Source organism: Mizuhopecten yessoensis, unplaced genomic scaffold, assembly GCF_002113885.1.
Source record: "Mizuhopecten yessoensis strain PY_sf001 unplaced genomic scaffold, ASM211388v2 scaffold5811, whole genome shotgun sequence".
Taxonomy (NCBI): Eukaryota; Metazoa; Mollusca; class Bivalvia; order Pectinida; family Pectinidae; genus Mizuhopecten; species Mizuhopecten yessoensis.
The window spans coordinates 31,140-49,081 of NW_018406235.1; the positions used below are offsets into that span (position 1 = coordinate 31,140).

The window sequence follows — 17,942 nt, forward strand, 5'->3', positions numbered from 1 at the left end:
AGGGTAGGTTTGTGTTTGGCCTTAGAATGGTATGATTTGTGGTTGTGAAGAGAGTAGAAAATGTTCTTATTGACGAAACGTTTTGACGAGAACATGCTCAATTTGATCAGAAAGAGTTCTCCGAAATCGACATTTCATTAATTCTACTTCTGGAGTTTACAATACAATAGAGCGACAATAACACTGATAAAATGGTACTAAGAAGGGAGGTAACTCGTTTATAAGCTGGCTTTGTTAAGCAGCTATAAGTAGAACCCCCTCCCCTTTACCTGACAGGTACGTAGTCTTTGTAGTTTCTCCTTCTGCGTTCCGCCTCTGGAATGGCATGCCACGTGAAAGTTAACGACCAATCAAATCCGCCGACTTGAGTGGAAGAAGCCGGCGAAAATTTAAATTGAAACGTGTCATCATCAATGGTATCGATGACAGGCGTCACAGAAGTGGTCGGGTTGTCTTTTATCCTATCCAGCAGAGGCTCCAGCCAACCTGTAATATACACAAAGGTTTGATTCCGGTATATAGCGTATAATTCCATAATAGTCTTGGACATTCCTTTATTACATCGTAACACCTACCGGTAGCACATTCAATGTGTGAGTCGAGGAAGATTAAAACACTGCCAGTAGCCACACTGTATCCTAGAAGTCGAGTTCTAATCAGACCCTCGCGTTTCTTGTTTCGTACAATTTTAACCTTAGGTAAGTCTTTCATATATTCTTCCAGAGGACCATGTAAATGCTCTGAAATATTAATATAACTAATTAATGTACAATGTATACATAAGTATGAAATATTAATAGAACTAATTAATGTACAATGTATACATAAGTATGAAATATAAATATAACTGATTAATGTGCAATGTATACATAAGTATGAAATATAAATATAACTGATTAATGTGCAATGTATACATAAGTATGAAATATTAATAGAACTAATTAATGTATAATGTATACATAAGTATGAAATATAAATATAACTAATTAATGTACAATGTATACATAAGTATCGATTGAAAGTTGACCGTTTGTAATTAAGAACAAACAGGCTACAAACGACGACAAAAATGAATTGATTTTTGAATTTTTATATAACAGCTGTCTAAACTTGATTAGTGCAGAAATTCTTACGTTTATGAACATTTCTTAAAATGGAGGAGCAAATATAGTACTATTGATATACATTAAAGTTCGGTGAAATCACTTTCTGAAAGGTACCAACCAAAGATAATTTTCTTTTGCCAAAACACCAGTTCATATAGCGCAAACTTTACCGGTGTTTAAGGGGTTATCAATTACATATTATGTAACTATTTTGGAATGTAGAGTATAACGTGATTCAAGAAATCAAATGAGAGGGCAGATACTTAATTAAGTCCCTCGGAGCAGATTAGTATAAACAGTATTTTATTCAATATATGGCAGTGACAAAATAATACAAAAATGAACAAAGAGGTTTCGAAAACAAGTACATAAGTACTTATATCAATTCTTCTCCTTATTAATAAACCTGGCAGTAGGACGGCACTGTTACATATATTTTGATAGTATAACAGACAAAGAGAAGAAGAAGAAATCAGGGAGGGAAGGCGGAAGGGGTGCATCAGGAAATGAAAGAAAGTGGTTACGAAGAGAATAACAAGAAGAACTGCATTACTTGATAGAATCTGGTTGGAATGTGATTCATGAAAAGGTAACCCTAATGAGCTCTATATAAGGATGCATTAAATACATTGGAAATCTCTAAATTGCCTTACGTTGATTCCAATCAAAAAATATACAGATATCCTGTAAAATGCAAGAGTGTTGTAGTCTATATTAAATAGACGGAGGAAATTATAGTGATTCCACCTAGAAAAGGTTTTCCGATTCTATATTAGTCACCGATAATCTGGTCTAATAAACAAAGTTTACAACAATACTATCCTATTAACTCTAGCATTAAGTGTCCCAGCAGGCCGTTGATGGGTTTCTGTGTGAAATATTGAGACCGGCATGTAAATTTAAGTAATGTAAATTCTGTTGATCGCTTTGGTATTCACCTCTGTCAGAAAAATCGTCGGAAAGTATAATTTCTTTGATGAGGTGTTCTGGTGACCTATCTAAGATACTGTGTACACTGCGGAGTAATACACTCCAGGCCTCGTTATGGAATGTGATGATTACACTGGCTTCCGGAAGATCGTCAGCATACTGAAGCAGTCTGCACCTAAATTAGAAGAAAAAAATATAAGACAGAAGAATAAAAATGAAACAATACGTAATATCACCCCATCCCCTTAAAATATGTAATATAAACGGGTCATCTAAATATATATCTATATTTGTTCAAAAGAAGGACATGCAAAGTAATCTGACGTGTGTGATAACCAATAAATTGAGTTAAATGTATCTCTAAATGAAGAAAGTTAATGAAAATTACATGTACGTATATGTATAGTAATAAGAAAGTTGAACCGAATTGCACTGCAGTCCAGTAAAAGGATCCGTGCTAGGAAGTAATGTATAGTAGAGGTAATTATAGTAGAAGTAATTATAGTAGAAGTAATTATAGTAGAAGTAATGTATGGTAGAAATAATGAAAGTAGAAGTATTGTATAGTACAAGTAATGTATAGTAGAGGTAATGTATAGAAGAAGTAATGTATAACAGAAGTAATGTATGGTAGAAGTAATGTAGAAGTAATGTATAGTGGAGGTAATGTATAGTAGAGGTAATGTATGACAGAGGTAATGTAAAGAAGAAGTAATATATAGAAGAAGTAATTTATAGTAGAAGTTATTTATGGTAGAGGTTATGTAAAGTAAAAGTTATTTATTGTAGAGGTATTGTATAGTAGAAATAATGTAGTAATGTATGTTAGAGGTAATATATAGTAGAAGTAATGAAGTAATGTATGGTAGAAGTAATGTATAGTAAAAGTAATGTAGTAATGTATGGTAGAAGTAATGTATAGTAGAAGTAATGTAGTAATGTATGGTAGAGGTAATGTATAGTAAAAGTAATGTAGTAATGTATGGAAGAGGTAATGTATAGTTAAGTTAATTAATGGTAAAACTAATGTATAGTAGAAGTAATGTAGCAATGTATGGTAGAAGTAATGTATAGTAAAAGTAATGTAGTAATGTATGGAGGAGGTAATGTATAGTAGAAGTAATGTAGTTATGTAGGGTAGAAGTAATGTATAGTAGAAGTAATGTATAGTAGAAGTAATGTATAGTAGAAGTAATGTATAGTAGAAGTAATGAAGTAATGTATGGTAGAGGTAATGTATGGTAGAAGTAATGTAGTCATTTATAGAAGAAGTAATGTAGTAATGTATAGTAGAAGTAATGTATAGTAGAAGCAATGTATAGAAGAAGTATTTTATAGTAGAGGTAGTGTATCGTAAAGTTAATGAATGTTAAAACTAATGTTTAGTAGAAGTAATGTATAGTAGAAATTATTTATGGTAGAGGTAATGTATAGTAGAAGTAATGTAGTAATGTATGGTAGAGGTTATGTATAGTAGAAGTAATGTATGGTAGAAGTAATGTATAGTAGTGGTAATGTAGTAATGTATGGTAGAAGTAATGTATAGTAGAAGTAATGTAGCAACGTATGGTAGAAGTAATGAATAGTAGAAGTAATGTATTAATGTATTGAAGAAGTAATGTAGTAATGTAAGGAAGAAGTAATGTAGTAATGTGTAGTAGAAGTAATTGTATAGAAGAAGTAATGTAGTAATGTATGATAGAGGTTATGTATAGTAGAAGTAAGGTATAGTAGAAGTAATGCAGTAATGTATGGTAGAGGTAATGTATAGTAGAGGTAATGTAGTAATGTATTGTAGAAGTAATGTAAAGTATAAGTAATGTATAGAAGAAGTATTTTATAGTAGAGGTAGTGTATCGTAAAGTTAATGAATGTTAAAACTAATGTTTAGTAGAAGTAATGTATAGGATAAGTAATGTATAGAAGAGGTATTTTATAGTAGAGGTAGTGTATCGTAAAGTTAATGAATGTTAAAACTAATGTTTAGTAGAAGTAATGTAGCAACGTATGGTAGAAGTAATGAATAGTAGAAGTAATGTATGGTAGAGGTTATGTATAGTAGAAGTAATGTAGTAACGTATGGTAGAAGTAATGAATAGTAGAAGTAATGTATTAATGTATTGAAGAAGTAATGTAGTAATGTGTGGTAGAAGTAATGTATATAATGTGTAGTAGAAGTAATTGTATAGAAGAAGTAATGTAGTAATGTCTAGTAGAAGTAATGTATTAATGTATTGAAGAAGTAATGTAGTAATGTATGATAGAGGTTATGTATAGTAGAAGTAAGGTATAGTAGAAGTAATGTATAGTTGAAGTAATGTAGTTATGTATGGAGGAAGTAATGAAGTAATGTATAGAAGAGGTATTTTATAGTAGAGGTAATGTATAGTAGAGGTAATGTATGGTAGAAGGAATGTATAGAAGAAGTATTTTATAGTAGAGGTAATGTATCATAAAGTTACTGAATGGTACAACTAATGTTTAGTAGAAGTAATGTAGTAATGTATAGTAGAAGTAATGTAGTTATGTATGGAAGAAGTAATGAAGTAATGTATAGAAGAAGTAATGTAGTAATGTATTGTAGAAGTAATGTATAGTATAAGTAATGTATAGAAGAGGTATTTTATAGTAGAGGTAATGTATCATAAAGTTAATGAATGGTACAACTAATGTTTAGTAGAAGTAATGTAGTAATGTATGGAAGAAGTAATGTAGTAATGTCTAGTAGAAGTAATGTATAGTAGAAGTAATGTAGTAATGTATGGTAGAAGTAATGTATAGCAGAAGTAATGTATTGTAGAAGTAATGTAGCAATGTATTGTAGAAAAATGAAGTAATGTATAGTAGAAATAATGTATGGAAGAAGTAATGTAGTAATGTATAGTAGAAGTAATGTATAGTAGATGTAATGTATATTAGAAATAATGTATAGTAAAAGTAATTTAGTAATGTATGGTAGAAGTAATGTATAGAGTATAAGTAATGTATAGTAGAAGTAATGTAGTAATGTATTGTAGAAAAGTGAAGTAATGTATAGTAGAAATAATGTATAGCAGAAGTAATGTATAGTAGAGGAAATGTATGGTAGAAGTAATGTATAGTAGTAGTAATGTGTAGTAGAAGTAATGTAGTAATGTATTGAAGAAGTAATGTAGTAATGTATAGAAGACGTAATGTAGTAATGTATAGTAGAAGTAATGTATAGTAGAAATAATGTAGTAATGTATGGAAGAAGTAATGTAGTAATGTATGGTAGAAGTAATGTAGTAATGTCTAGTAGAAGTAATGTATAGTAGAAGTAATGTATAGTAGATGTAATGTATATTAGAAATAATGTATAGTAAAAGTAATTTAGTAATGTATGGGAGAAGTAATGTATATAGTATAAGTAATGTATAGTAGAAGTAATGTAGTAATGTATGGTAGAAGTAATGTAGTAATGTATGGTAGAGGTAATGTATAGTAGAAGTAATGTATAGTAGATGTAATGTATAGTAGAAGTAATGTAGTAATGTATGGTAGAGGTAATGTATAGTAGAGGTAATCTATAGTAGAAGGAATGTATAGTAGAAGTAATGTATAGTAGAGGTGAAGTATAGTAGAGGTAATGTATAGTAGAAGTAATGTATAGTAGCTGTAATGTATATTAGAAATAATGTATAGTAAAAGTAATTTAGTAATGTATGGGAGAAGTAATGTATATAGTATAAGTAATGTATAGTAGAAGTAATGTAGTAATGTATGGTAGAGGTAATGTATAGTAGAGGTAATCTATAGTAGAAGGAATGTATAGTAGAAGTAATGTATAGTAGAGGTGAAGTATAGTAGAGGTAATGTATAGTAGAAGTAATGTAGTAATGTATGGTAGAGGTAATGTATAGTAGAGGTAATGTATAGTAGAAGTAATGTAGTAATGTATTGTAGAAAAATGAAGTAATGTATAGTAGAAATAATGTATAGCAGAAGTAATGTATAGTAGAGGTAATGTATGGTAGAAGTAATGTATAGTAGTAGTAATGTGTAGTAGAAGTAATGTAGTAATGTATGGAAGAAGTAATGTAGTAATGTATAGAAGACGTAATGTAGTAATGTATAGTAGAAGTAATGTATAGTAAAAGTAATGTATAGTAGAGGTATTTTATAGTAGAGGTAATGTATAGAAAAGGTATTTTAAAGTAGAAGTAATGTATAGAAGAGGTATTTTATAGTAGAAGTAATGTATAGTAGAGGTAATGTATAGTAGAAGTAATGTATAGTAGATGTAATGTATAATAGAAATAATGTATAGTAGAAGTAATTTAGTAATGTATGGTAGAAGTAATGTATAGTAGAAGTAATGTAGTAACGTATGGTAGAAGTAATGTATAGTAGAAGAAATGTAGTAATGTATGGGAGAGGTAATGTATAGTAGAAGCAATGTATAGTAGAGGTAATGTATAGTAGAAGTAATGTAGTAATGTATGTAAGAAGCAATGTAGTAATGTATGGTAGAGGTAATGTATAGTAGAAGTAATGTAGTAATGTTTGGAAGAAGCAATGTAGTAATGTATGGTAGAGGTAATTGGTAATGTAGTAATGTATGGTAGAAGTAATGTAGTAATGTATGGGAGAGGTAATGTATAGTATAAGTAATGTAGTAATGTATGGTAGAGGTAATGTATAGTAGAAGTAATGTAGTAACGTATGGAAGAAGTAATGTATAGTAGAAGAAATGTAGTAATGTATGGAAAAGGTAATATGTATATAGTATAAGTAATGTCTAGTAGAAGTAATGTATAGTAGAAGTAATGTATAGTAGTATGGAAGAAGCAATGTAGTAATGTATGGTAGAGGTAATTGGTAATGTAGTAATGTATGGTAGAAGTAATGTATAGTAGAAGGAATGTAGTAATGTATGGTAGAAGTAATGTATAGTAGAAGGAATGTAGTAATGTATGGTAGAAGTAATGTATAGTAGAAGTAATGCAGTAATGTATGGTAGAAGTAATGTATAGTAGAAGGAATGTAGTAATGTATGGTAGAAGTAATGTATAGTAGAAGGAATGTAGTAATGTATGGTAGAAGTAATGTATAGTAGAAGTAATGCAGTAATGTATGGTAGAAGTAATGTATAGTAGAAGTAATGCAGTAATGTATGGTAGAAGTAATGTATAGTAGAAGTAATGTAGTTATGTATGGAAGAAGTAATGTAGTAATGTATAGAAGAAGTAATGTAGTAATGTATGGTAGAAGTAGTGTAGTAATGTATGGTAGAGGTAATGTATAGTAGAAGTAATGTATAGAAGATGTAATGTATAATAGAAATAATGTATAGTAGAAGTAATTTAGTAATGTATGGTAGAAGTAATGTATAGTAGAAGGAATGTAGTAATGTATGGTAGAAGTAATGTATAGTAGAAGTAATGTATAGAAGATGTAATGTATAATAGAAATAATGTATAGTAGAAGTAATTTAGTAATGTATGGTAGAAGTAATGTATAGTAGAAGGAATGTAGTAATGTATGGTAGAAGTAATGTATAGTAGAAGTAATGCAGTAATGTATGGTAGAAGTAATGTATAGTAGAAGTAATGTACAGTAGAGGTAATGTATAGTAGAAGTAATGTATATTAGAAGTAATGTATAGTAGAAGTAATGTAGTAATGTTTGGAAGAAGCAATGTAGTAATGTATGGTAGAGGTAATGTATAGTAGAAGTAATGTAGTAACGTATGGTAGAAGTAATGTATAGTAGAAGAAATGTAGTGATGTATGGGAGAGGTAATGTATAGTAGAAGCAATGTATAGTAGAGGTAATGTATAGTAGAAGTAATGTAGTAATGTATGGTAGAAGCAATGTATAGTAGAAGTAATGTATTGTAGAAGTAATGTAGTAATGTATAGTAGAAGTAATGTTTAGTAGAGGTAATGTATAGTAGAAGTAATGTAGTAATGTATGGAAGAAGCAATGTAGTAATGTATGGTAGAGGTAATGTATAGTAGAAGTAATGTATGGTAGAAGTAATGTATATAGTATAAGTATTGTAGAAGTAATGTAGTAATGTATAGGAGAAGTAATGTTTAGTAGAGGTAATGTATAGTAGAAGTAATGTATGTAGTAGAAGTAATGTTTAGTAGAAATAATGTAGTAATGTATGGAAGAAGTAATATAGTAATGTATGGTAGAAGTAATGTATATAGTATAAGTAATGTCTAGTAGAAGGTAATGTATAGTAGAAGTAATGTAGTAATGTATGGTAAAAGTAATAGTAGAAGTAATGTATAGTAGATGTAACGTATAGTAGAGGTAATGTAGTAATGTATGGTAGAGGTAATTGGTAATGTAGTAATGTATGGTAGAAGTAATGTATATAGTATAAGTAATGTCTAGTAGAAGTAATGTATAGCAGAAGTAATGTAGTAATGTATGGAAGAAGTAATGTGGTAATGTATGGTAGAAGTAATGTATAGTAGAAGTTATAGTAATGTAGTAATGCATGGTAGAAGTAATGTATAGCAGAAGTAATGTAGTAATGTATGGAAGAAGTAATATAGTAATGTATGGTAGAAGTAATGTATAGTAGAAGTTATGTAGTAATGTATGGTAGAAGTAATGTATATAGTATAAGTAATGTCTAGTAGAAGGTAATGTATAGTAGAAGTAATGTATAGTAGGAGTAATGTCTAGTAGATGTAATGTAGTAATGTATGGTAGAAGTAATGTTTAGTAGAGGTAATGTATAGTAGAAGTAATGTATAATAGATGTAATGTATAATAGAAATAATGTATAGTAGAAGTAATTTAGTAATGTATGGTAGAAGTAATGTATATAGTATAAGTATTGTAGAAGTAATGTAGTAATGTATAGGAGAAGTAATGTTTAGTAGAGGTAATGTATAGTAGAAGTAATGTATAGTAATGTATGGAAGAGGTAATGTATAGTAGAAGTAATGTAGTAACGTATGGTAGAAGTAATGTATAGTAGAAGTAATGTCTAGTAGATGTAATGTAGTAATGTATGGAAGAAGCAATGTAGTAATGTATGGTAGAGGTAATTGGTAATGTAGTAATGTATGGTAGAAGTAATGTATAGAAGAAGTAATGTAGTAATGTATAGTAGAAGTAATGTCTAGTAGATGTAATGTAGTAATGTATGGAAGAAGCAATGTAGTAATGTATGGTAGAGGAAATGTATAGTAGAAGTAATGTAGTAATGTGTAGTAGAAGTAATGTATAGTAGAAATAATGTAGTAATGTATGGAAGAAGTAATGTAGTAATGTATGGTAGAGGTAATGTATAGTAAAAGTAATGCAGTAATGTATGGTAGAGGTAATGTATAGAGGTAATGTATAGTAGAAGTAATGTATATAGTATAAGTATTGTAGAAGTAATGTAGTAATGTATAGGAGAAGTAATGTTTAGTAGAGGTAATGTATAGTAGAAGTAATGCAGTAATGTATGGTAGAAGTAATGTATATAGTATAAGTATTGTAGAAGTAATGTAGTAATGTATAGGAGAAGTAATGTTTAGTAGAGGTAATGTATAGTAGAAGTAATGTAGTAATGTGTAGTAGAAGTAATGTATATTAGAAGTATTGTATGGTAGAAGTAATGTATAGTAGTAGATTTGTGTCGTAGAAGTAATGTTTAGTAGAAATAATGTAGTAATGTATGGAAGAAGTAATGTAGTAATGTATGGTAGAAGTGTATAGTAGAAGTAATGTAGTAATGTATAGTAGAAGCAATGTTTAGTAGAGGTAATGTATAGTAGAAGTAATGCAGTAATGTATGGTAGAAGTAATGTATATAGTATAAGTATTGTAGAAGTAATGTAGTAATGTATTGTAAAAAAATGAAGTAATGTATAGTAGAAATAATGTATAGTAGAAGTAATGTTGATAGAGGTAATGTATGGTAGAAGTAATGCAGTAATGTATGTATAGTAGAAGTAATGTATAGTAGATGTAACGTATAGTAGAGGTAATGTAGTAATGTATGGTAGAGGTAATTGGTAATGTAGTAATGTATGGTAGAAGTAATGTAGTAAAGTATGGTAGAAGTAATGTATAGTAGAAGTAATGTTTAGTAGAGGTAATGTATAGTAGAAGTAATGTAGTAATGTATGGAAGAAGTAATGTGGTAATGTATGGTAGAAGTAATGTATAGTAGTTAATGTATTGTAGAAAAATGAAGTTATGTATAGTGGAAGTAATGTATAGTAGAGGTATTGTATGGTAGAAGTGATGTATAGTAGTAGATTTGTGTAGTAGAAGTAATGTATAGTAGAAATAATGTATAGTAGAAGTAATGTATAGTAAAGGTAATGTATAGTAGAAGTAATGTATGGTAGAAGTAATGTATAGTAGAAGTAATGTAGTAATGTGTAGTAGAAGTAATGTATAGTAGAAGTATTGTATGGTAGAAGTAATGTATAGTAGTAGATTTGTGTAGTAGAAGTAATGTATAGTAGAAGGGAAGAAGTAATGTAGTAATGTATAGTAGAAGTAATGTAGTAATGTGTAGTAGACGTAATGTATAGTAGAAGTAATGTAGTTATGTATGGAAGAAGTAATGTAGTAATGTATAGAAGAAGTAGTGTAAAGTAGAAGTAATGTAGTAATGTATGGTAGAGGTAATGTATGGTAGAAGTAATGCAGTAATGTATGGGAGAAGTAATGTATAGTAGAAGTTATGTGGTAATGTATGGTAGAAGTAATGTATAGTAGAAGTAATGTATAGAAGAAGTAATGTAGTAATGTATAGAAGAAGTAATGTAGTAATGTATAGAAGAAGTAGTGTATAGTAGAAGTAATGTAGTAATGTATGGTAGAGGTAATGTATGGTAGAAGTAATGCAGTAATGTATGGGAGAAGTAATGTATAGTAGAAGTTATGTAGTAATGTTTGGTAGAAGTAATGTATAGTAGAAGAAATGTAGTAATGTATGGAAGAGGTAATGTATAGTAGAAGTAATGCAGTAATGTATGGTAGAAGTAATGTATAGTCGAAGTTATGTAGTAATGTATGGTAGAAGTAATGTATAGAAGAAGTATTGTATAGTAGAGGTAATGTATAGTAGAAGTAATTTATAGTAGAAGTAATGTATAGTAATGTATAGAAGAAGTAATGTAGTAATGTATTGTAGAAGTAATGTATAGTAGAAGTAATGTATCGTAGAAGTAATGTATAGTAGAAGAAATGTAGTAATGTATGGAAGAGGTAATGTATCGTAGAAGTAATGTAGTAATGTATGGTAGAAGTAATGTATAGAAGAAGTAATGTATAGTAGAGGTAATGTATAGTAGAAGTAATGTATGGTAGAAGTAATGCAGTAATGTATGGTAGAGGTAATGAATAGTAGAAGAAATGTAGTAATGTATGGAAGAGGAAATGTATCGTAGAAGTAATGTAGTAATGTATAGTAGAATTAATGTATAGTAGAGGTAATGTATAGTAGAAGTAATGTATAGTAGAATTAATGTATAGTAGAGGTAATGTATAGCAGAGGTAATGTATAGTAGAAGTAATGTATAGTAGAAGTTATGTATAGTAGAGGTAATGTATAGTAGAGGTACTGTATAGTAGAGGTAATGTAAAGTAGAGGTAATGTATAGTAGAAGTAATGTATAGTAGAGGTAATGTAAAGTAGAGGTAATTTATAGTAGAGGTAATGTATAGTAGAAGTAATGTATAGTAGAGGTAATGTATAGTAGATGTAATGTATAGTAGAAGTAATGTATAGTAGAAGTAATGTATAGTAGAAGTAATGAATAGAAGAAGTAATGTATAGTAGAAGTAATGTATCGTAGAAGTAATGTATAGTAGAAGCTATGTAGTAATGTATAGTAGAAGTTATGTATAGTAGAAGTAATGTATAGTAGAAGTAATGTATAGTAGAAGAAATGTAGTAATGTATGGAAAAGGTAATGTATAGTAGAGGTAATGTATAGTAGGGGTAATGTATAGTAGAAGTAATGTATAGTAGAGGTAATGTCTAGTAGAGGTAATGTATAGTAGAAGTAATGTTTAGAAGAAGTAATGTATAGTAGAGTTAATGTATAGTAGAAGTAATGTATAGTAGAGGTAATGTCTAGTAGAGGTAATGTATAGTAGAAGTAATGTTTAGAAGAAGTAATGTATAGTAGAGTTAATGTATAGTAGAAGTAATTTATAGTAGGGGGAATGTATAGTAGAAGTAATGTATAGTAGAAGAAATGTAGTAATGTATGGAAAAGGTAATGTATAGTAGAGGTAATGTATAGTAGAAGTAATTTATAGTAGGGGTAATGTATAGTAGAAGTAATGTATAGTAGAAGTAATGTATAGTAGAGGTAATGTATAGTAGAAGTAATGTATAGAAGAAGTAATGTATAGTAGAGTTAATGTATAGTAGAAGTAATGTATAGTAGAATTAATGTATAGTAGAGGTAATGTATAGCAGAGGTAATGTATAGTAGAAGTAATGTATAGTAGAAGTTATGTATAGTAGAGGTAATGTATAGTAGAGGTACTGTATAGTAGAGGTAATGTATAGTAGAGGTAATGTTTAGTAGAGGTAATGTATAGTAGAGGTAATGTATAGTAGAGGTAATGTATAGTAGAAGTAATTTATAGTAGAAGTAATGTATAGTAGAAGACCATTGCTTCAAAGATTACCGTATTTGTAATAAAGTGTGTACATACTGTACCAACAACCTCATATGATATGTCAATATCAACAACTGAAAAGTAGTTGAAAGAATGTTTATGTACATATTAAAGAGAGAGACAAACAGGCAGACCCTTTTTGAAAGATATTCAAACTCACATCAAAACCATGATGACACACGGCAAAGTAGGGATCGAACGGAATATGCACATATATACATAATATGATGTGTTCATTGAATACGCAAGTTGCCACACACTTGCAACTAATGTTGTTCATTGTGATATAGACAAGATAACTATCTCTACTGTTATCACTGTGTAGGACGTAAGAAATACGGAACAGAGCGTAGATCAAGACATGATTGTCATCAGATAGTGTAAATACATAGTGTGACCTTACGTGGGGTCTCGGGCGTCGGGTAAGGACCTGTGGAGAGAGATTCGGTCACTCAGGTACTGATTGAAAGCGTTGTCTTTCCAACCTTGATCATAAGCTCTTCGTTCTTCGCGTGATAGTGATGATGTTTGTATATGACCTGGCTTACCACCTTCACCTGGAAGACAATATTACACAGGCAATATAACACACACAAAATGCATACGAATGCAAACAAACTAGATAATGTTTATAAGAATGACCGTTAATTACCAATTAACGTGGAGGGAATGCTGAGGTGATGTTAGTCTACTTAACAAAACAATAGCCACATTCATGGACGTATCGAAGGTTAACAATCGCAAACACAATAGGATACAACAGTTGGACTCGACATAGTATTCACGGCTAGCGATGGGAATCACTGTATGACTCACGGCTAGCGATGGGAATCACTGTATGACTCACGGCTAGCCAACTACGATAGACTGAGCTCCATACGGCACCCTCCAACATGATGTTAAACCCTCTTCGGCTTTCACCGTCAAAAGTATAATGTTTACTATTGCAGTATCGGTTCTTAATATCAGTTGTTTTCATACGCACGATTAAAATGATATTGATTACACCATGTTTTCTAAAATTATTATTTATCTATTTACTTGTTTAAATGGTAAAGTGATTTATCTAAGACAAACTGTCACTATGCGCAGAGTTTAAATGGAAACTGTATTTGCATCACTACTACTACAAGTATGGCATTGACAATTAACTTTAAAAGAATAACCAAACCTTGCATAATATTTATAAAGAAAAAAATACGGCTGAGTTGAACAAAACAGAATCAAGAGTTTTTTTATTGTTTACATTTAGACAAAAAGACTTTTTGTCTGCTGTCCTCTGATTGCTGAGTGGCCTTAAGTAATTTCCCTAAGATTAAATAGGGCTATATACAAAAATTGTATCAACGAATGAAATAACGTAGCAAGTCCATTTCTGACGTAAACTAGAAGAGAAATACACACATTCATGACATAAAACAATGAAATATGATACACATATTCATATAGAACATTTAAGTACTATGCTCATTAATATATAACGGTAAAACACCTACCAATTCCTGACATGAGCGCCCGTTTCGGCCTTGCGTTGTCATCACCGCCTGCGTTGTCATTAAGCATGTCATTAATATCCACGTCTTGTAAGGGATTCGCCATATCGCCCATTAAGTCGTTCATATTTGGCATCATGTTAGCTAACTCTGGCACCAAACCCTGCAAACCAGCTTGTTGAGCGATGTTCTTTGGCAATCCAAATAAACCATTTCCAGGATTGTTGTGATGCTGTTTTCGCTGTTGCTGCTGTTGTTCCTCCTGTTGCCGTTGTTTCTCTTTCGCATACTCCTCTTTCTGGCGTTCAAACTCTTTCTGTTGCTGTTCGTGTTGTTTTTGCTGTTCCAGTATTTTTTGTTTTTGCTCTTCTATGATTTTTTCGTGTTCTTTTATCAGTCTTTGCTTTTCTTTTTGTAACTCTTCTTCGTTTTCTTTCACACGAGCGTAATCGACTTTGCGGATTTGCCGTAAGCTTTCCTGTTGTGATAACAGAGAATTAAATCTTATCACCAGATATATTATCTGAACTGATGTCACTACCAATATCCCTGCCATTAAAAGCTTCAGTTTCGATGTCAACATTGTCTAAGTATTGAAATTCTTTCACAGTGAATGACTTTGTGTTTAATTGTTACACAGAACTGACAATACGAACGTCAATGCAAAAGAGTGTTAACTATCCATCAATACAATTACACAGAAGGTTCGATCATGTATCCTCAATATCTAGGTATCCGATATCTGTGTAGTGATATCTGGGTATCCGATATCTGTGTAGTGATATCTGTGTAGTGATATCTGTAGTGATATCTGTGTAGTGATATCTGTGTAGTGATATCTGGGTATCCGATATCTGTGTAGTGATATCTGTGTAGTGATATCTGTGTAGTGATATCTGGGTATCCGATATCTGTGTAGTGATATCTGTGTAGTGATATATATGTATCCGATATCTGTGTAGTGATATATAGGTATCCGATATCTGTGTAGTGATATCTGTGTATCCGATATCTGTGTAGTGATATCTGTGTATCCGATATCTGTGTAGTGATATCTGGGTATCCGATATCTGTGTAGTGATATCTGGGTATCCGATATCTGTGTAGTGATATCTGGGTATCCGATATCTGTGAAGTGATAAATAGGTATCCGATATCTGTGTAGTGATATCTGGGTATCCGATATCTGTGTAGTGATATCTAGGTATCCGATATCTGTGTAGTGATATATAGGTATCCGATATCTGTGTAGTGATATCTAGGTGTCCGGTATCTGGGTATCCGATATCTGTGTAGTGATATCTGGGTATCACAGTAGTGATATCTGGGTATCCGATATCTGTGTAGTGATATATATGTATCCGATATCTGTGTAGTGATATATAGGTATCCGATATCTGTGTAGTGATATCTAGGTGTCCGGTATGTGTGTATTAGTTAAAGTGTAGGTGTCCGGTATGTGTGTATCCTATAGTTCGCCGGACATCCTGTAAATCAAGGGAATATTTGTAAAGTTAGGTGTACATCACGTGATGATTGAGATTTACCGTGTAGAGAGAGAATACAATTAGTATGTTTAGGTAAATATATGGTTATATGAAAATGTGATTTAGCGATATCAACCGAGATGATAATATCAAATAATAAAAATGTATTCTTATACAAAATGAAACTAAAGAAATTCGTCAAGTGAAAAACACCGGTTTTAAATTGGCAGAGAGCTTTGAGTTACAATTGTCGTGACGTCATCCATAATATTTACCTGCGAATTCCGAAAATAGTTACACCGAGAAAAACCAGATACATCAGCGGGATTTAATTAAACAATGAGGATATATGGAACATTATGTCATCTTATATCTGATATCATCAAGTGAGTCCCGAACATAGTAACTTTACCATACAGAGTTTGTAGTGCCACTGTATACAGACACAGAAATCTACATGACTCAGCTGAACGTTTAATCACATTGCACTAATATATACAGTGTGCAAAACAAAAATTACACCTGCATCATACAGCTGTTTTGTCTTTCTATGACTCGTCGGAGATGGCGTCAAAAGTTTGGAGTCTGAACTGGTCTAACCTACTGTTGAAACCATCAGGGAGTGTGTGCTAAATCAATTAATTATATGAATTTCAAATTAAAGGAGTACAGTTCATCTCAAATTAATACTGACGCAAAACAAACATTAAGTGGGTATGTAGGAGACCGTTTTGACAGGTAGTTCTTGCGACATAAAAGGATGAATTACAAAATGCCCTTACAGTTCAAGTTCACACAATAGAAAAACATTCAATGTTTGATTTATTTGAAATATTTTTCAACGATGAAAAAGTACAAAACAACAGTACCTACCGTCACGTTCGGGATACCGCCAAGCTGTGTGGGTTACTGACCCCTCGAGGGCCTGACAGCGTGTTCGTCACCTGATCAAACGTGGTCAGTACATTCAAGTTAACTTATACAATGGATAATGACCTCGAGCAATGTCAGTTTTAAAAGGATATCGCGTCTGTTGCACTATATGTTTAAAAGGATATTTCACTTGTAACGGTAATACTGAGTGTAAACCAGCCTACGTGTAACGTGTAAAGTTCCATAGAGTTCATTACTTCAATTCAGGTTCAAGTATATACAACTTATACTTCATAGTTATGCACAGTGATACAAAATTTAGCAGCACAGTGTTTAACGCCTCGACCAAGCTATAAAGACTGAACCAATTCTGTAATAGTTACAATTTTCCGTTGAAAATATGAATGAAGACCATACAAAGATGTACCTGTACCAGTGGTTTAAACCTCTGGATCTGTCAATGACTGCTGCTCATCCTCATAACGCTTGGTTTTGTTACACAAAAAAGTAATTTACTCGAAGTTCTAATGGAAACGTTGTCGTACAAATTAGCATACCATCATAATATAACAATTTCAGTATAGCATTATGCCTCATCCTTCCCGTACCATTCCCAAACAACATATAAATATCGTCTCATAAAATACATTTCTACTTTAACCTTTCCCTTAACTACACGCCGACGTTTGTAGCAATTAAAAGCATTCCTGCTTTATTCTTTCCATTTCTATATATTAAATATAATATAATCATAAGTTATCACAAAATCTGTACATATTTCAAAGATACATCATTGCACGGAGACGCTTGTGGTGCGTTCACAAGTCGGCCTCGTTCTCACCTACAACAAGGTACATATAACTCCTGCCGCCTTTAATTTGGTTTCATCTTTTAAAATAAAAGGTGGTAGACTCTCTCTGCTGGTGGGTTTTCAGTCCACCGAGGTTTGTCGTAACCGTGACGGTCATAGTAATCTCTTTAGTGTAGTGGTATGGTTCATAATATTACACACATTAGCTGATTAATATGAAACTAACAAGCCCTTTGTTTGCAATTAATCAAGCTCAGGTGACCTATTCTGATCGATTTCCGTCCGTCGTCCGTAAACTTTTTACATTTTCGACTTCTTCTCAAGAACCAGATGATGGCATTTTTTAAAACTTGTTCAGAATAATTCTTGGTAAATGAGGCTACAAAATGGTAAAATTGGGATTCCTAATCCAACCCCAGGGGCCTGGACCGGGCCCCAAAGAGGAAATTAGCCAATATTTCAAAAAATATCTCCTCCAGACTCAGAGGTATTGCAGTTAATTGCTCTGATTGGATGGAAAGGTCCTCAGGGGGTTTATGTAAATTGTAAATTTTAGTACCCCCGGGCCATTCGTTCCCCACGGAAGTAAAGTTTACTATAGTTTATTTAGGGAAAA

General features: G+C 31.4%; 1 protein-coding gene across 1 annotated transcript in view; it reads right to left on the reverse strand.

Annotated features, from left to right (window-relative positions):
• Positions 1-14,192, reverse strand: part of LOC110451147 (polypeptide N-acetylgalactosaminyltransferase 5-like) — a 33,902-nt gene extending 19,710 nt beyond the window's left edge. The window contains exons 1-5 of the mRNA XM_021499009.1: positions 14,159-14,192; positions 13,066-13,219; positions 2,045-2,211; positions 576-740; positions 270-486 (exon numbers count right to left, since the gene is read on the reverse strand). Coding sequence (XP_021354684.1) covers positions 270-486; positions 576-740; positions 2,045-2,211; positions 13,066-13,219; positions 14,159-14,171 — 716 coding nt within the window. The 5' untranslated portion in view covers positions 14,172-14,192. The remainder of the gene's footprint in view (positions 1-269; positions 487-575; positions 741-2,044; positions 2,212-13,065; positions 13,220-14,158) is intronic.
• Positions 14,193-17,942: the final 3,750 nt, after the last annotated feature.